Source organism: Salmo salar, chromosome 25, assembly GCF_965601325.2.
Source record: "Salmo salar chromosome 25, fSalSal1, whole genome shotgun sequence".
Classification (NCBI taxonomy): Eukaryota; Metazoa; Chordata; class Actinopteri; order Salmoniformes; family Salmonidae; genus Salmo; species Salmo salar.
In genome coordinates, this window is record NC_138315.1 from 2,747,765 (window position 1) to 2,769,256 (window position 21,492).

General features: G+C 41.9%; 1 protein-coding gene across 1 annotated transcript in view; it reads right to left on the bottom strand.

Annotated features, from left to right (window-relative positions):
* Positions 1-21,492, bottom strand: part of LOC106586046 (Krueppel-like factor 12) — a 176,817-nt gene that overhangs the window by 37,375 nt on the left and 117,950 nt on the right. The window contains exon 4 of the mRNA XM_082968813.1: positions 1,772-1,907. Coding sequence (XP_082824939.1) covers positions 1,772-1,907 — 136 coding nt within the window. The remainder of the gene's footprint in view (positions 1-1,771; positions 1,908-21,492) is intronic.

Here is a 21,492-nt window from a genome sequence, read left to right on the forward strand (position 1 = left end):
AAGGGTGGGGGGGTCGCAATCGCAAAGTGTCTATAATCAGCACAATTGCTTTCATAGCGTATTATTAATATTATTTAAATTACATAGTTATGTTTCAGTGATATATTGGGGGGGACAAATCATATTTTTCCCAGGATGGGGGGATCGTGTCCCCCCCGTCCCCCCCGGGATTTCCACCCCTGGGTGGACAGCACAGCTCCCTGTACTCATTGCTGATTGCCTAGGAGAGGTAAAACCACTCCCCCCCAATACAGCCACTGATCACCAAAACAAGTCACAAATTGCCCTGCCCCTTGATCCTGGTTGACGTGTCAACAACTATCTGCAAATTATGAGCAGTCAGCAGTTCACACACCAAGTAGGCCACTGGGAAGACAGGCAGCACTTAAAGTAGATGGCCCTAGTCAGCAAAAACACAGTATTAGACCACAACAGATAAAGACAAAAAAACGATATCACTCCTGGAGATCCTCTATCTAGGCTACATGTCATACTAAACAGGATATAAACACTAAATAGGTCAGGAGACAGACAGGGAGCCTAATAAGTAGCAAAAATTAATTATTTAGGCTATATTATATGGATTATGTCAAGGCTTACAAAGAAATACATCGTGCAGGATTTGCAAGTGCTACAAAATAGGCTGGTAGGGACATAAAGCTCTCAGCATTTAAACAACATTTTGTTCTATTAAATCTTTATAGTCAATAAATTGCGTGTATAGGCTGTGACTTACTTAGAATTAAATACAAATTAAACGAAAAATGCCTTATTACAGTGCCTTTGAATTCATTTTTAGAAACACAAGTTTGGCCAGTCTGTTGCTTCAGGCTCATGCTATGGTGCCTGGAGAGCAGGCCATCCTCTCCGCGCTTGCAGAGCCACAGGGGATGCTAAACAAAAGCTCCTTAAAAGTGGGACTATGCCAGGTGTATTATCATTTAGGCCAAAATCAAATATGGACTAAATGATAATAGAACAAAAATAAATGAAACTTTTAAGAGATCTGATTTTTTGTTTATAAATACTTTGCTACAATAACACACTGAGCTATCTACCCAACTAGTTCTTAGGCTACAAACGCATGCTGTGCTGGGCATGCCCTGAGCTCATGAGGTGAGCGCTACTGGAGCGAAATTGGAGTGAGGGAGAAGGCCGACAATCCAGCCTTTGGGAATGTCGCTCTTTGCTCCATTCAAATTAGGCACACTCTGCTCCTCGCTCCACTCCAGCTCCACTCCGCGCACATACTCTGTTTGGGATGCATTCTAAGTGAGGGAACGTTTGTTTGTGTGTGTTGTGTGTGTGTGTGTGTGTGTGTGTGTGTGTGTGTGTGTGTGTGTGTGTGTGTGTGTGTGTGTGTGTGTGTGTGTGTGTGTGTGTGTGTGTGTGTGTGTGTGTGTGTGTGTAGGATGTGCTGAGTCTGGTGGTTAAAATATCTGGTGGTTAAAATCTGGAGGTTTCTAGGTTTAGGGGTGAGGAGAGCATACTGAAACCCTGATTCTGATTATAAGACTGGGCTAGGATGGATGGGGAAGCCCTGACTCATCTTATTATACACAGATGGACTAGAAACATCCATAGGGTGGTATAAGGCTATACAGAAGGATACATAATACTTAAACACACACACACACACAAATGCACACACACAGAACACACAAAACAAACGCGCACACACAGAGAACACACAACACACTCTGGTACTTACTTCTGTACGGCATGCGTTAAAGATGGTAGATCACACAGACACACACACACTAGTACTTACTCCTGTACGGCGCGTGCTATAGACAGAGCGGTAGATCCGGTCTCGATGACACTGTCCAGGGTGACATTGGGCAGGTCATCATCGTCACTGTCACTCTTGATGTGCCGCGGCGACAAGCTGTTGTGGTCTGTGTATGCTGCCATGGAGACAGACAGAGAAGAGTTAGTCCCATATTCTATATTCTGTACTGTAACATGTGATACTGTTGTAAGGTTACATGAAATAGACATATGATAAGGTTTATGTGTGCTGCCATTAGACACTAAGACAGAAGTCCCGTATTACATTATATACTGTACCATACAGACAAGCCAATACACCATACAAGACAAAAAACTTCATGATACAATTTTTGTATATCAACAACCACTCCTTCAAAAAATAAAATATATGTACAGTATGTACAGTATCTAATAACAGTTCAACATATCAGACATAATCTCTTTGTTTTCTGTATTAGATTTGTTCTTACTGTACATGGTTTCCAGTTACTGAGAGAGAAAAAAAATATTTCCCTTAATGTTGCTATTTTGGTATTATTCAAATAATATGGCTTCACAGAATACTGGTGCTTCTCATCAGCTGTAGCCCTTTTTTACTGAAGTTCCTCAAACAACCTAACCTGTCTGAGACCGATGTCTCAGTCCTAGTCTTATTGATAAGACATAAAGTGGGGTTGAAATTATTGACACCCTTGATAAAGATGACCAATAATGACTGGAAAATAATTTAAATAATGATCTATATTGTATGCTAAAAAAAAGGGAAATTATATTATTTTATAATACAATTGCTCAGAGAAAGAGATTGTGTTTAACAAGTCATATGTTTTTTTCTTGTAAAGGTAGGGGTAAAAATGATCAAAGATCCCCTGTTACTGATTCTGGTGAGAGGTTAGAATGTCTTTGGGGTATGATCTCTCTGTAACTTTCTCACTCATCATTATTCACGATGCATTCAGGATGATCCGTAATCATGGTAGCATCCACAATAATGTATAAGTGTTTAGAAACATATTTTATTCTTATTTACAATAAAAGTGACTCCGAAATGACACATGACCTTTCACACCTGGACAAAAGGAACACCTATGTGAGAATGCTATTCATTGACTACAGCTCAGAGTTCAACACCATAGTGCCCTCAAAGCTCATCAATAAGCTAAGGATCCTGGGACTAAACACCTCCCTCTGCAACTGAATCCTGGACTTCTGACGGGCCACCACAGGTAGGTAACAACACATCCGCCACATTGATCCTCAACACAGGGGCCCCTAAAATGTGCCTGCTCAGTCCCCTCCTGTACTCCCTGTTCACTCATGACTGCACAGCCAGGCACGACTCCAACACCATCATTAAGTCTGCCGACGACACAACAGTGGTAGGCCTGATCACCAACAACAATGAGACAGCCTATAGGGAGGAGGTCAGAGACCTGACCGTGTGGTGCGAGGGTAACTACCTCTCCCCCAACGTGATCAAGACAAAGGAGATGATTGTGGATTACAGGAAAAGGAGGGCCGAGAACGCCGCCATTCTCATCGACGGGGCTGTAGTGGAGCAGGTTGAGAGCTTCAAGTTCCTTGGCGTCCACATCATCAACAAACTATCATGGTCCAAGCGCACCAAGACAGTCGTGAAGAGGGCACGACAAAATCTATTTCCCCTCAGAAGAATGAAAAGATTTGGCATGTGTCCTCAGATCCTCAAAAGGTTTTACAGCCGAGCCATCGGGAGCATCCTGACGGGTTGCATCACTGCCTGGTATGGCAACTGCTCGGCCTCCGACCGCAATGCACTACAGTGGGTAGTGTGTACGGCCCAGTACATCACCGGGGCCAAGCTTCCTGCCATCCAGGACCTCTATACCAGGCGGTGTCAGAGGAAGACCCTAAAAATTGTCAAGACTCCAGCCACCCTAGTCATAGACTGTTCTCTCTGCTACCGCACGGCAAGCGGTACCGGAACGCCAAGTCTAGGTCCAAGAGGCTTCTAAACAACTTCTACCCCCAAGCCATAAGACTCCTGAACATCTAATCAAATTGCTACCCACACTATTTGCATTGCCCCACCCCCCTCTTCGACGCTGCTGCTACTCTCTCTTATCATCTATGCATAGTCACTTTAATAACTCTACCTACATGTACATATTACATCAATTACCTCGACACGGGTGCCACCGCAGATAGACTGTACTGGTACCCCCTGTATACTGCTTCGCTATTGTTATTTCACTGCTGCTCTTTAATAATTTGTTACTTTATCTCTTACTTTTTTTAGGCCTTTTCTTGAAACTGCATTGTTGGTTAAGGTCTTGTAAGTAAGCATTTCACTGTAAGGTTTACACCTGTTGTATCCAGCGCATGTGACAAATACAATCTGATAAGATCGGATTATTTACCATTAACTGACTTTGGTTACAAAAAAATCTGAAACACAACCAAAATACACAACAAATGCATCCAACAAGTTTATAGAGTCACAAACTTGATGTAGTCATTGCGTGCTAGGAAAGGGGACCAAATACTAAAACTGTTGACTACTTTATATATAAGAATCTTTAGGGGTGTCAATAATTTTGACCCATACCTTTTTAAGAAGAAAAAATATTACTTGTTAAACAAAATCTCCTTCTCTGAGCAATTGTATTAGTGTAAAATAATATAAAGCATAAAATAGACCACAGTATTTGAATTATATTTTTGTATATATTGCTCATCTTTATCAAGGGTGTCAATAATTTCAGACTCCACTGTACTTTCTTTGAATTTCATTCATACTCATATTTAAATTCCATTAATTGAATTTCATTTAAATGAAAGCTTGCTGAATGCCACATCACTTCACTCATAGAAAATGTGATTGATGTTTTTCAGAGTCTGAATACTGCATGTAACAGCAATCAAAGCTGCAGTCCTCTTGCCCTCCACCCTGTCTGCAGACTACAATAGATTCTGAAAATACCCAGTACATCCTGTAGGGTAGGCACTGTGTGAACCCCTATGTGTGTGTGTGTGTGTCTGTGTACATGCATATTTCCGTGCTTATGTCCGTGTCTGTGTGTGTGTGTGTGTATGTGTCTGTGTGTGTGGTAGCTATGCGCGGGTCAGCTGTTTGTTCACCCGCACCTGCCCACAGTTGTTAATAACCCATCCGTAACCACCCAACTATATGTAATATAGTGAACATCTGAGGTCCACACCCGACCCTATCCCGCAAATATAGAAAATGTGCTTTACAGTCAGAGTGGGAGGAATGTTTTATTGGCAGGCCTTTTTAGGCCTGTGTTTCTGCTTATAAATTCAGACAGTTAAGAAGGCTATTTGTTAGCCACCTTTTCTAAAGTTACACTGAACAAAAATATAAACACAATATGTGAAGTGTTGGTCACATTTTTCATGACCTGAAATAAAAGATCCCAGAATTTTTTTTTTATGCACGAAAAACGTATTTCTCTAAAATTCTGTGCACAAAGTTGTTTACATCTCTGTAATTGAGCATTTCTCCTTTTCCAAGATAATCCATCCACCTGACAGGTGTGGCATATCAAGAAGCTGATTAAACAGCATGACCATTACCCAGGTGCATGTTGTGCTGGGGACAATAAAAGGCCACTCTAAAATGTACAGTTTTGTCACACAACACAATGCCACAGATGTCTCAAGTTGAGGGAGTGTGCAAATGGAATGCTGACTGCAGGAATGTCCACCAGAGCCAAGAATTTAATTTTAATTTCTCTATCGTCTGAGACAAGCCACCTGGAGAGCTGATGAAACTGTGGGTTTGTTCAACAAAAACATTTCTACACAAACTGTCAGAAACCGTCTCAGGGAAGCTTATCTGCGTGCTCGTCGTCCTCACCAGGGTCTTGACCTGACTGCAGTTCGGCATTATAACCAACTTCAGTGGGCAAATGCTCACCTTCGATGGCCACTGGCACGCTGGAAAAGTGTTCTCTTCACGGATAAATCCCAGTTTCAACTGTACCGGGCAGATGGTAGATAGCGTGTTTGGTGTCATGTGAGCGTGCAGTTTTCTGATGTTAACATTGTGAACAGAGTGCCCCAATGTGGTGGTGAGGTTATGGTATGGGCAGACATAAGCTACGGACAATGAACACAATTACATTTTATCGATAGCAATTTGAATGCACAGAGATACCGTGATGAGATCCTGAGGCCCAATGCTCTGCCATTCATCTGCCACCCTCACCTCATGTTTCAGCATGATAATGAATGGCCCCATGTCGCAAGGATCTGTACTCAATTCCAGGAAGCTGAAAGTGTCCCAGTTCTTCCATGGCCTGCATACTCACTCGACATGTCCCCCATTGAGCATGTTTGGGGTGCCCTGGATCAACGTGTACGACAGCGTGCTCCAGTTCCCGCCAATATCCAGAAAATTCGCACAGCCATTGAAGCAGAGCGGGACAAAATTCCTCAGGCCACAATCAACAGCCTGATCAACTCTCTGCAATGGAGATGTGTCGCGCTGCATGAGGCAAATGGTGGTCACACCAGATACTGACTGGTTTTCTGATCCACACCCCTACTTTTTTTAAGGTATCTGTGACTGTCACGTCCTGACCAGCAGGTGGAGTAGGTGTATACGTTTTGGTCAGGGCGTGGCAGAAGAAGTGGTGTTTTCTATGTTCTGTCTAGGTTGGGTGTTTCTATGTAGAGTTAATTGGGGTGGACTTCCAATTGAAGGCAGCTGTGTGGTGTTGCCTTTGATTGGAAGTCCTATATTAGTTGGGTGTGTTTGTCTGTGTGTTTGTGGGGAATTGTTTTTGCACTGCGTTTTTGTATAGCCTGCAAAACTGTTGCACTGTCATTGTTTTTGTATAGTGTTCACGTTAGCAATTAATTAAATTCAAAGATGAACACGACCTCCGCTGCGTATTGGTCTACTTTTTCTGACGAGGACTTTTCTGTTTCTTCGGAAGAGGAAGACAGTTGTGACAGTGATCAAGAGACTAAATAAACACTTATGTCATAAATCAAAGGAATGAATGCTTCAATCTAGTTGACGTCGGTAAAGTTTGTTTTCTCTTTTCTAATCTCTGCCTCTCTCGCACAGAAATTACTAAAATGTAAATGCAAAGACGGGGAGAAAATGCAATAACAAAACAATTTACTGGAAAGATTTTCAGTGAAATTAAAAGCTGCTAAAACGAACCAACACGGTTTTGATAAGATTCCAGTTTGCCTTGGATGTATATTTTGTGGTTAACGTACTATCAACTTTCATGATTTTGATAAAGATGGCACCTTTATAGACAGTCCCTAACCACACATTCATTCTCTCAAGATGCTAAAATAATGAAATCCTATTTCTCCAGTCCTGTTCCCTAGTCAAAATTTGGTGTATCATTTTACTGCAAGAAATGCTTAATTCTGCAGGAGTTAGTATTATATTAGGCTATGTGAAAGGTTATAGAACTACAGTTAGTGTCCAGATTTCAGTTGGCCTACTATTCCATTTAACCCATCTGAACAGTACAGTTCCTATGACGTGCCATTTTGAAGTCCCTGTCTTGTGAGTGTCGAAATTGTATAGTGCCTCACAGTCATCACACATAACATCCTCATCCTCTTTTACAACTTCACCAAATCTTTCCCAGACATTAGACTACAGTTCTGGCCCTCCCTTCTATTTATTTTCAACTCGCCATTTCACAACTTTTCTCTTATTGAATTAAACTCTGACATTGTCCTTTTTGCCTCCGTGGATCAGGCCCTAAAGCCTAGGCTACGCACTAATGCCAGATACAAATAATGAAAGAAAAACCTAAATGTAGCCTATAGATATGAATTGCACAAAGAATTACATATTTCTGGACTTCATTCAACCCTGCTCACTGCTCATGCCATGCTACAGGCTGTCTTGCCCTCAGGCCAGTTGTCCGTTTGATTGACAGCTCCTGACAGGAAGTTCCTGTTCGGTCTACAGTGAGGATGGGCCCACCCCAGACACACACACACACACACACACACACACACACACACACACACACACACACACACCCCTAATCAGCCACTATCGCCCTCGCCCTGTAGATAAGAAGCTGGGTGGTGCAGTGTATTTTGGCATTGTTGTTATCTCTGAGCGGTGGGTGGGGCACGTCTTGATAATGATACCAGTCAAGTGTGTGTGTATGTGTCAGTGGAGGCTGCTCAGGGGTGGACGGCTCATAATAATGGCTGGAACGGAGCGAATGGAATGGCATCAAACAGGGCTCCTGAGTGGCGCAGTGGTCAAAGGCACTGCATCTCAGTACTAGAGACGTCACTACAGACCCTGGTTTGATCTGGGGCTGTATCACAACCGGCCGTGATCAGGAGTCCCATAGGACAGCGCACAATTGGCCCAGTGTCATCCGGGTTAAGGGAGGGTTTGGTCGGGGTAGGCCGCCATTGTAAAATAAGAATTTGTTCTTAACTGACTTACAAATATGGAAACCATTTGATTTGTTGTTGATACCTTACCGCTCCAGTTATGCCCATCTTCCCCAATTAAGGTGCGATCAACCTCCTGTGATATGTGTGCATATTATAGAGACGGAAAGAGGTCTCATCATTGTATCTGTGATATTATGGCGTCTGTGACAGCATTGGCAGTGCTATTCTCCATTTTAAAGTAGTCAATTTTCTTCTTCTTTTGAGTTTAAAAAAAGTGTAAAGCTTATGATGGTTATTTCCAGCCACCTGCAGTGCTGGAGTCCTAAACCAAATTCTGTGTCACTCAGTTAGTGGCCACTAGATGGCGGTGTTCAAGCTATTTGCAAACCATAGCACGCAATTTGAAAAAGAAGACCTTGAACAATCATGAATCTTCATTTGTATTACTTGTCAGTGTTCTGAACGGGCATTATTTGTCTTTTTGCCTAAACATGCAGTGGACTGGGTTAGTCAGATTTGATGAAATATATAGTGATGGGTCGTTCGCGAACGAGTTGGCTCTAAGAGCCGGCTCTTGTAGGTGAACGTTGGGAGCCGGCTTGCATATCAGAAGAGCCGAATCTATTTATAAAAATATTTTAAAAAATAAGATATGAATAATCAAAAAATTTAAATAATATAATTAACTAATTCAAAGAATGAAAAAATAAATAAAATAATATAGGCCTAAATGCTCAAGCGCACACATTAGTTCTGAAAGATGTGCAGATCCTCTGAGCTGGTGGAGAACAAGGCCTCTAGTAAGCCGTGGGTAGACAAAGTCATGACAGGGAGACTCTGCATAGTGGCCACATCCTTTCCCTCTGAGAGGGTCTTCTCGAAAACGGGACAAATAATTACTGAGAGAAGAAACTGCATCAGCCCCTCGTAAGTGAGGCAGCTTGCATTTCTGAATGCAAATTTCTCATAAAAGCAAAATATGGTCAGCATTGCTGTGTGCTGCTGGTTATAACATGGAAATAAAGAAGAGAGAAAAGAAGGGCCAGTTTAATGGTAAGTGGGATGCTGCAGTTTTGCACATTGTGATTTATTTTTCTTTGATATGATGCAATATTCTTTTATGCTGTTCAGATTGTATTCGTTTTGAATGGTTAGATTTATATGCACTTTGTTAATATACATTAAAACGTTATACTTTAAATGTTTAATAGCATTATTTTTCATAACAAACCAATGCATTTTTAAATACATTGTGGTTAAGGTAGAGTATGATTTCATTTAATAATTTAATTAGAATTGTTTTAACACCAATCATAGACAAACTATCGCAAACTGTTTGACTTGAAAAAATACAAAACATATTTTTTTTAAAGAGCCAATTGGCAGCCAAAAGAGCCGGCTCTTTTTGGTGAGCTGAGCCGAACGAGCCGGCTCACTGAAAAGAGCTGGAGTGCCCATCACTAGAAATATAACATAACAGATGAACTGGAATGACATGGTCTCATGGGATGGGTGCCAAAAATAACTAACTGAAAACCACACCCCCAATATGTCACGAATATGACTGCATTGAGGTATATGTCACTGTGCTTCTATGGCTATATGTACCATGCCATTGCCTATTTCATTTAGCTAACAAGACAGTTTATAATCCAGTGCCATTATCACACATCTATATTTTAGCTTTAATTAGATTTAAAAATCCGAAATTTTCTTTCAGCCTCATGGCAAGATGTGTAGAATAGCATGAGATGAGCTATCAAATTGCAAAAAAAATTCTCTGCCCCATGGCAAAATGTGTAGATTTGCAGGAAATCTGCTTTAAAATGGCAATACTTTCTCTTTGCCCCAAGGCAAAATGTGTAAAATTGCCGGAAAGGAGCTGTTTTCCAACCAATATTTCTGCAGGCTGGCTGACGTTCTAACAATGGAAATACATGTCCTCAATGAGTGAAGGCAAGTGAGGTCAGGTGGGACCATTCTAGCCAATGAGAAGGCAGATACGTGTGTGCATAACACGCACAACTAAGTTGTTTTTATCGAAGTTGCCGGGATGCCACGTGCATCCACTTATATAAGTAAATTTGTAACAGCCCTAAATATTACTTCCACTAATCTCATTGCAACTCCCCTCCAAATCTCCGACCACTACCTTGTATCCTTTTCCCTCTTGCTCTCATCCAACACTTCTCACTCTGCCCCTACTCGGATGGTATTGCGCCGTCCCAACCTTCGCTCTCTCTCTCCCGCTACTCTCTCCTCTTCCATCCTATCATCTCTTCCCTCTGCTCAAACCTTCTCCAACCTATCTCCTGATTCTGCCTCCTCAACCCTCCTCTCCTCCCTTTCTGCATCCTTTGATTTTCTCTGTCCCCTATCCTCCAGGCCGGCTCGGTCCTCCCCTCCTGCTCCGTGGCTCGACGACTCACTACGAGCTCACAGAACAGGGCTCCGGGCAGCCGAGCGGAAATGGAGGAAAACTCGCCTCCCTGCGGACCTGGCATCCTTTCACTCCCTCCTCTCTACATTCTCCTCTTCTGTCTCTGCTGCTAAAGCCACTTTCTACCACTCTAAATTCCAAGCATCTGCCTCTAACCCTAGGAAGCTCTTTGCTACCTTCTCCTCCCTCCTGAATCCTCCTCCCCCTCCCCCCCCCCCTCCCTCTCTGCGGATGACTTCGTCAACCATTTTGAAAAGAAGGTTGACGATATCCGATCCTCGTTTGCTAAGTCAAACGACACCGCTGGTCCTGCTCACACTGCCCTACCCTGTGCTTTGACCTCTTTCTCCCCTCTCTCTCCAGATGAAATCTCGCGTCTTGTGACGGCCGGCCGCCCAACAACCTGCCCACTTGACCCTATCCCCTCCTCTCTTCTCCAGACCATTTCCGGAGACCTTCTCCCGTACCTCACCTCGCTCATCAACTCATCCTTGACCACTGGCTACGTCCCTTCCGTCTTCAAGAGAGCGAGAGTTGCACCCCTTCTGAAAAAACCTACACTCGATCCCTCCGATGTCAACAACTACAGACCAGTATCCCTTCTTTCTTTTCTCTCCAAAACTCTTGAATGTGCCGTCCTTGGCCAGCTCTCCTGCTATCTCTCTCAGAATGACCTTCTTGATCCTAATCAGTCAGGTTTCAAGACTGGGCATTCAACTGAGACTGCTCTTCTCTGTGTCACGGAGGCTCTACGCACTGCTAAAGCTAACTCTCTCTCCTCTGCTCTCATCCTTCTAGACCTATCTGCTGCCTTTGATACTGTGAACCATCAGATCCTCCTCTCCACCCTCTCCGAGTTGGGCATCTCCGGCGCGGCCCACGCTTGGATTGCGTCCTACCTGACAGGTCGCTCCTACCAGGTGGCGTGGCGAGAATCTGTCTCCGCACCATGCGCTCTCACCACTGGTGTCCCCCAGGGCTCTGTTCTAGGCCCTCTCCTATTCTCGCTATACACCAAGTCACTTGGCTCTGTCATATCCTCACATGGTCTCTCCTATCATTGCTATGCAGACGACACACAATTAATCTTCTCCTTTCCCCCTTCTGATAACCAGGCGGCGAATCGCATCTCTGCATGTCTGTCAGACATATCAGTGTGGATGACGGATCACCACCTCAAGCTGAACCTCGGCAAGACGGAGCTGCTCTTCCTCCCGGGGAAGGACTGCCCGTTCCATGATCTCGCCATCACGGTTGACAACTCCCTTGTGTCCTCCTCCCAGAGTGCTAAGAACCTTGGCGTGATCCTGGACAACACCCTGTCGTTCTCCACTAACATCAAGGTGGTGACCCGATCCTGTAGGTTCATGCTCTACAACATTCGCAGAGTACAACCCTGCCTCACACAGGAAGCGGCGCAGGTCCTAATCCAGGCACTTGTCATCTCCCGTCTGGATTACTGCAACTCGCTGTTGGCTGGGCTCCCTGCCTGTGCCATTAAACCCCTACAACTCATCCAGAACGCCGCAGCCCGTCTGGTGTTCAACCTTCCCAAGTTCTCTCACGTCACCCCGCTCCTCCGCTCTCTCCACTGGCTTCCAGTTGAAGCTCGCTTCCGCTACAAGACCATGGTGATTGCCTACGGAGCTGTGAAGGGAACGGCACCTCTATACCTTCAGGCTCTGATCAGGCCCTACACCCAAACAAGGGCACTGCGTTCATCCACCTCTGGCCTGCTGGCCCCCCTACCTCTGAGGAAGCACAGTTCCCGCTCAGCCCAGTCAAAACTGTTCGCTGCTCTGGCACCCCAATGGTGGAACAAGCTCCCTCACGACGACCGGACAGCGGAATCTATCACCACCTTCCGGAGACACCTGAAACCCCACCTCTTTAAGGAATACCTAGGATAGGATAAAGTAATCCTTCTAACCCCCACCCCCCCTTAAAAGATTTAGATGCACTATTGTAAAGTGGTTGTTCCACTGGATATCATAAGGTGAATGCACCAATTTGTAAGTCGCTCTGGATAAGAGCGTCTGCTAAATGACTTAAATGTAATGTAAATGTAATTACTAACCTTATATTCAATCAAATAAGCCTTGTGTAATTCCATACTGTCTCATAGACCTCCATAGAAAAAAGTGCTTCTCTCTCGCAGACAGATTTTGGCTGGAGTAAATCCTCTCACTTCACCTCTTCCTCTCTGTCCCAACCCATAGGAATCACACCCAGTTGACTACTTTAAAAATGGTGGAAGCCCTCAATAACAATTTCCATGTTAATACAGGTTACATCCAAGTTGAGTCCTCCATCTATCTCTATGGTGTATCTACGGTACATGCCCACAGTCCATGTGGGATGAGCTTTATATAAAAAAAACACTGTCTATTTGTTTCAAAGCACATCTCTCCGACAGCAGGCATGATGTTGGGACTACGGTCTCTTTGCAGATAAGCCCTGCATGAACACATCAATAAACAACAATGACACTATACATAGCTACACTGAGTATACAAAACATTAAGAACAGATGCTCTTTTCATCGGTTTTTAATGCTTAACAGTTTTCCATGTGTATCAAGAATGGTCCACCACCCAAAGGACATCCAGGGAAATTGACACAACTGTGGTAAGCATTAGAGTCAACATGGGCCAGCATCCCTGTGAAATGCTTTCAACACCTTGTAGAGTCCATGCACCGATGAAATTAGGCTGTCCTGAGTAAACTCATCAATTACACATGAAAAGCAAACATAAAACACAAAGCAAAACACCATCATATCAAACAAACACATTCTTCAGTAAAAAAGGCCCTCTAACATCCACCTGAATTGCCAAAGAGGCACTGACTTCATCAATTTTAAGGAGTTTTTTAGATAATTCCACATGAGAGGAGCAAAAAAAACAAAGCATATATACCTAACTCTGTGAAGATTGGAGGGATCTCCAGGGTTAGCCATACCTGAGTCTGGGTCTGGTAACTTATACGTCTGAAGGTTAACAATGAGGTAAGGTATGGCGGAAGTTTTACCAAGAGGGCTTTATAGACAAAAAGAGTGCAAAGTATCAATCTACGAGACTTCAAAGATGGACAGCCTACTTCCTGATACAAAATGCAATGTTATGTACTGAACCTATCGCCCGCAATGAAGTGCAATGCGTTCTAATAAACTGTGTGCATTCCTATGAATGATATTGCCATAGTCAATAACCGGGATGAATTTTGGCTGAAGTATTTGTTTTCTGCCATTTAACAAAAATGTTAAGAAAGAAAACAGGCTTACTTTTAAAAAACCTGTGCTTTTCTCACTGTGTAATCCTGTGGTGGGTAAGAGGGAACATGTCCTTCATTCTAGACCACGGTTAGTTGTTTTAGTGCTGGGCTGGAAAAAAAGCCTGCACTCCCTGCAATAGGAATGAAGTTGACCATCCTTGATCATCCGCAGTTTCATTTTTCTCAATTCTATGTGACATCAATTTTCAATGGCCTGGCCAAATGTGACCCTTGACATCCTGCCAATGGGACCAATGCCCTCTTGCTGCTAATTTTCCATTACTAATGACACATCTTCTACTGAAGTATTGTCAACTTCTACAATAGGCAACTCATTGGACATATCACCAGGGCCTTCAGCCAATCTCTAGCTAAGCATTCTCCTGCTCACTAACTAGTACCATAGACCCCTTGACATTTTCCACATTTTGTTTTTTCCCCCCTAATCAATCTACACAAAGTACCCCATAAAGAAAAAGCAAAAAAAGGTTTCGACATTTTTGTAAATTAAATATCATATTTACATAAGTATTCAGATGCTTTACTCAGTACTTTGATGAAGCACCTTTGACAGTGATTACAGCCTCGAGTCTTCTTGGGTATGACGCTACAAGCATGGCAAACCTGTATTTGGGGACTTTCTCCCATTCTTCTCTGCAGACCCTCTCAAGCTCTCTCAGGTTGGATGGGGAGCGTCGCTGCACAGCTATTTTCAGGTCTCTCCGGGATCTGGCTGGGCCACTCAAAGACATTCAGAGAATTGTCGCGAAGCCACTCCTGCGTTGTCTTGGCTGTGTGCTTAGGGTCGTTGTCCTGTTGGAAGATGAACCTTCTCCCCAGTCTGAGGTCCTGAGCGCTCTGGAGCAGGTTTTCATCAAGGATCTCTCTGTTCTTTGCTCTGTTCATCTTTTCCTCGATCCTGACTAGTCTCCCAGTCAATGCAGCTGAAAAACATCCCCACAGCATGATGCTGCCACCACCATGCTTCACATTAGGGATGGTGTGAGCTTTCCTCCAGACATGATGGTTGGCCTTCCCCAGATCTCCTGTCTCAGAGCTCTACAAACAATTCCTTCGACTTCATGGCTTGGCTTTTGCTCTGACATGCACTGTCAACTGTGGGACCTTATATAGACAGGTGTGTGCCTTTCCAAATCATGTCCAATCAATTGAATTTACCACAGGTGGACTCCAATCATGTTGTAAAAACATCTCAAGGATGATCAATGGAAACAGGATGCACCTGAGCTCAATTTTGAGTCTCATTGCAAAAGGTCTGAATACTCACATGAATAAGGAATTTCTGTTTTGTCCAGTGACAAAATGTGGAAAAAGTCAAGGGGTCTGAATACTTTCCAAATGTGCTGTATCTTGATGCTACTTTCTTTACTCCATATACTAGCTCAGCAGCTCTCAGAGCAGATCAGACAGTGGCCATAATGGTCTCTAATAACACAGGTCTGGAGGGAGGAGACAGACATGGTGTTAGTACCAGAACTGGGATAAAATATTAGTCAAACCATTTGTAATACTTTTACAGAATACTGCAAGAGTTGTTCTACTTACCCAGAGTCAGATTAACTCATGGATAAAAATGTTATGTCTTGGCCTGCAGTTTGGAGATAATTGAAGTTAGCATATCGTTAGCGTAGCGCAATTTCTGGAAGACTCCAGCTACAATAGCCAGCTCCTCTCAAAAGCAGGGAACTAGACATTCTGACTATTCCAAAGCGGGGTGTTTAGCACTTTGTACTCTATTGATACAAAAAACTATGTTTTAATTAAGGATCGTACACTTTTTTTAATATATTTTCACCTAAAATGACATACCCAAATCTAACTGCTCAGAACCCAAAGCAAGGATATGCATATTCTTGATACTATCTGAAAGTAAACACTTTGAAGTTTGTGGAAATGTGAAATTAATGATGGCGAATATTACACGTTAGATCTGGGAAAAGATAATACAAACAAAAAACATGCTTTTTGTATTTTCTGGCCACCAGATGGCAGCAGTGTGTGTGCAAAGTTTCAGACTGATCCAGTGAAGAATTATATTACTGCACAATATTTTGTATCAAGTCTGCCAGGAGTTTGCCTAAATGTGCCGAATTGGTCAATTGATACATTTTCAAGTACATCACTATAGAGAACATACAAAAATGCTATGGTAATACAAAAATTCAGTTTACACACTCCCAGGAATTTCTTACATGATGGATCATTAGTTCATACACTAACTTTCCCATTTCTAAATGGCGGGGTGGGTGTGGAGCCAGAGACAGCAGTGGGGTCAAACTGTAGACCCCAGTTCCTACATTTGAACATAAAAATAGATTTTATCAGACAAAACTATGCTACATTTGATCTCTGGGACCCTCATGACGGCAAATCAGAGCAAGATTACTGAATGTAAGTACATTATTTACCTTCAGAGGTGAATGTATCAAACCAGTTGCCATGATAAATGTTTGTTGTTGAGCACTCTCCTCAAACAGTAGCATGGTATTTTTTTCACTGTAATAGATATAGTTAATTGGACACCGCAGTTAGATTAACAATAATGTAAGCTTTCTGCCCACATAAGACATGTCTATGTCCCGGAAAATTGCCTGTTGTATATAACGTCCTTCCAGTCACATTAGCAACAACCGTCCTGGTTTACAGACACAGATCCCATAGAGGTTGTTAAGTGAAATATTGGCTTTTGACTTAAACTGAAAAAGACTGTTTAAGCTATTTTGACATATGTACTAAAGGCTCTTCAGCATAAGCAGCTTGACTATTGCTAGAGAACTGTAGCTTTATTGATCAACTGTACTTCAACAATAGATATACATACATTGGATGGGTTGATTAGGATTCAAACCTTCTCTCAAACAGCCTAATACATACTCTTAGAGTAGGTTTACCCCATTAATGTACTTGGTTAAGTAAACGTGTTTTTCATGTAAGACATCATCCCATTTCTCTCAAACATTATGTTGAGGTTTCCCCGGACATGGATTAATCCTAGTCCTGGACTAAAAAGCAAGATCAATGGAAAATCTCCAGCCAAAATTATTTATAGTCCAGCACTATGTGTAATCTTTGTCCTCAAAACCGCTCCTTAACCCTACATTTGACCGAGGCTAACACATAAGCCTAATCAGATGGGAAATGGACAAGGTTGTTGACAGCTTTTGAACATATTTTGAAGCGAAACATAGTTTTTGTTCCGGCTATAAACAATGGAGTAATGCAACATTATAATTTGGGTTATGATAGGGAAAGACAGTTACGCTATGCTCTTGAAACATTTATAAATTATAGTGTTTTAAAAAACTCTTAGGGATCCCTTAAAGCGCCAGTCCCGTTAGCGGGATAGATTTGACAACATCCAGTGAAATTGCAGAGTGCCAAATTCAAACTACAGAAATATAAATATTCAACATTCACAAAAATATAAGTGTAATACATCAAAATTAAGCTTAACTTCTTGTTAATCCAGCCGCTGTGTCAGATTTCAAAAAGGCTTTACGGTGAAAGCACACCATGCGATTATCTGAGGACAGTGCCCCGCAATCAAAAACATGAAAATAATTTTTCAACCAGGCAGATGCGACACAAAAGTCAGAAATAACGATATAATAAATGCCTTACCTTTGAAGATCTTCATCTTTTTGCAATCCCAAATGTCTCAGTGACACAATGAATGGTCGTTTTGTTCAATAAATTCCTTCTTTATAACCCCAAAATGTCAATTTATTTGGCGCGTTTTATTCAGAAATACACCGGTTCCAACTCGCCCAACATGACTACAAAGTATCTAATAAGTTACCTGTAAACTTGGTCCAAACATTTCAAACAATGTTTTTAATCTAACCTCAGGTACCCTAAAATGTAAATAATCGCTAAAATTTAAGACAGGATAAACTGTTTCCAATACCGAAGAAAAACAACACGGAGTGCGCTCTTGTTCACGCGCACCAAAAGACTAGAGACCTTCTGAGTGACACATTGAATGAATAGGACTACTTCTTCATTTCTCAAAAGAAAAACATCGAACAATTTCTAAAGACTGTTGACACCTAGTGGAAGCCATAGGAACTGCAATCTGGGCCCTAATAAATCCCATAGAAAAGCATTGGAAAACACAATGACCTCAAACAAAAAATTCCCTGGATGGATTGTGCTCGGGGTTTCACCTGCCAAATCAGTTATGTTATACTCACAGACATTATTTTAACAGTTTTAGAAACATTAGAGTGTTTTCTATCCAATACTACCATGCATATGCATATCCTAGCTTCTGGGTAGAGTAACAGGCAGTTTACTTTGGGCACGCTTTTCATCCGGACGTGAAAATACTGCCCCCTATCCCGAAGAAGTTTTAAAGCAGAGGCGGCACCACAGGTTCAAAAATGGTGTGTCAAAATTTAACGCATCTGTCCCAACGCTCTAACTGCTAGGCTACTGTACCTGCTGCTATATTTGCTTCTTCTGAAGCTGTTTAATAGAATTTAGCAATGTAAGTCATTACTCAATCTTAAGAATTGCATTGTACTAATTGCATTCGTTATTGTTTCTAAAGTACACTATATATGCAAAAGTATGTGGACACCCCTTCAAATTAGTGGATTTGGCTATTTCAGCCACACCCGTTGCTGACAGGTGTGAAAAATTTAGCACACAGCCATGTAATATTCATAGACAAACATTCACAGTTGAATGGCCTTATTGAAGAGCTCAGTGATTTTCAACGTGGCACAGTCATAGGATGCCACTTTTCCAACAAGTCAGTTCCGCGACTCCTCGATGGACACAGACGATTTATGCATTTCACCACTGGGAATAGTAAGTGTGGAAACTGACTTGCTAAAGTCAATAAATGGTAAACTGGGCATACTTGAAATAGTCAGTAAAGACATAGAAGTTGAAGGTGAGCCTCGAGTTAAGTGACAAAAAGGCTGTGACAATGGAAAAAGAAACAAACAAGCTAGGGCTAGGGGGCAGTATTTGCACGGCTGGATAAAAAAAATGTACCCGATTTAATCTGGTTACTAATCCTACCCAGTAACTAGAATATGCATATACTTATTATATATGGATAGAAAACACTCTAAAGTTTCTAAAACTGTTTGAATGGTGTCTGTGAGTATAACAGAACTCATTTGGCAGGCAAAACCCTGAGACATTTTCTGACAGGAAGTGGATACCTGATGTGTTGTATTACCTTTAAACCTATGCCATTGAAAAACACAGGGGCTGAGGAATATTTTGGCACTTCCTATTGCTTCCACTAGGTGTCACCAGCCTTTACAAAGTGTTTTGAGTCTTCTGGAGGGAGATCTGACCGAACAAGAGCCATGGAACATTAGACACCTGGCGCGCGAGTTCATGTTGGGTACCCTCGTTCCAATACGTTATGAAAGAGAATGCATTCGTCCACCTTGAATATTATTCATGTTCTGGTTAAAAAAGGCCCTAATGATTTATGCTATACACCGTTTGACATGTTTGAACGAACGTAAATATATTTTTTCCCCTCGTTCATGAAGTGAAGTCCGGCGGGCTTAGATCATGTGCTAACAAGACGGAGATTTTTGGACATAAATGATGAGCTTTTTTGAACAAAACTACATTCGTTATGGACCTGTGATACCTGGAAGTGACATCTGATGAAGAGAATCAAAGGTAATGGATTATTTACATAGTATTTTCGATTTTAGATCTCCCCAACATGACGACTAGTCTGTATCGCAACGCGTATTTTTCTGGGCGCAGTGCTCAGATTATTGCAAAGTGTGATTTCCCAGTAAGGTTATTTTTAACCTGTTGGGTCTAGGGGGCAGCATTTGCACGTCTGGATAAAAAAAATGTACCCGATTTAATCTGGTTACTAATCCTACCCAGTAACTAGAATATGCATATACTTATTATATATGGATAGAAAACACTCTAAAGTTTCCAAAACTGTTTGAATGGTGTCTGTGAGTTTAACAGAACTCATTTGGCAGGCAAAACCCTGAGACATTTTCTGACAGGAAGTGGATACCTGATGTGTTGTATTGACTTTAAACCTATCCCATTGAAAAACACAGGGGTTTAGGAATATTTTGGCACTTCCTATTGCTTCCACTAGATGTCACCAGCCTTTACAAAGTGTTTTGAGTCTTCTGGAGGGAGATCTGACCGAACAAGAGCCATGGAACGGTGATGTCCCATTAGACACCTGGCGCGCTAGTTCATGTTGGGTACCCTCGTTCCAATACGTTATAAAAGAGTATGCATTCGTCCACCTTGAATATTATTCATGTTCTGGTTAAAAAAGGCCCTAATGATTTATGCTATACAACGTTTGACATGTTTGAACGAACGGAAATATATTTTTTCCCCTCGTTCATGACGAGAAGTCCGGCTGGCTTACATCATGTGCTAACGAGACGGAGATTTTTGGACATAAATGATGAGCTTTTTTGAACAAAACTACATTCGTTATGGACCTGTGATACCTGGAAGTGACATCTGATGAAGAGAATCAAAGGTAATGGATTATTTACATAGTATTTTCGATTTTAGATCTCCCCAACATGACGTCTAGTCTGTATCGCAACGCGTATTTTTCTGGGCGCAGTGCTCAGATTATTGCAAAGTGTGATTTCCCAGTAAGGTTATTTTTAAATCTGGCAAGTTGATTGCGTTCAAGAGATGTAAATCTATAATTCTTTAAATGACAATATAATATTTTACCAATGTTTTCTAATTTTAATTATTTAATTTCTGACGCTGACTTGACTGCCGGTTATTGGAGGGAAACGATTTCCTCAACATCAATGCCATAGTAAAACGCTGTTTTTGGATATAAATATGAACTTGATAGAACTAAAAATGCATGCATTGTCTAACATAATGTCCTAGGAGTGTCATCTGATGGAGATTGTAAAAGGTTAGTGCATCATTTTAGCTGGTTTTATGGTTTTGGTGACCCTGTCTTTGACTTGACAAAACATTACACACAACTCTTGTAAATGTACTGTCCTAACATACTCTAAATTTATGCTTTCGCCGTAAAACCTTTTTGAAATCGTAAAACGTGGTTAGATTAAGGAGATGTTTATCTTTCAAATGGTGTAACATAGTTGTATTTTTGAAAAATTTGAATTTTGACATTTATTTGGATTCAAATTTGCCGCTCTTGAAATGCACCTGCTGTTGATGGAGTGCACCACGGGTGGCACGCTAGCGTCCCACCTAGCCCCAAGAGGTTAAAGGTTAAAGGTACAGTCAATACGATTGAAATGGACGTTAAAGAACTTAAAAAGGAGAACATGTTTCTGAGAGAAGCCTTTCTTGAAATACAGACTAAATCTATGAGAGAAAATCTGCACCTTACTGGTATCAAAGAAAAAGATCCTGAAAGTGTGGTGAAATAATTATTTCTTACAACACTACAGAGCCCAGACGATACTGTAGACAAAATCAAACTCGAAGGTGTACACTGTTACGGACAGAGAGCACATAGATATGAGCGCCAAATCGTTGCCAAATTTTCATTTTTGAAAGATAAAATAATGGTTAAAAGCCTGGGTAAAAGACTCGCTGGCATGAAAAATAGGGATGATTTT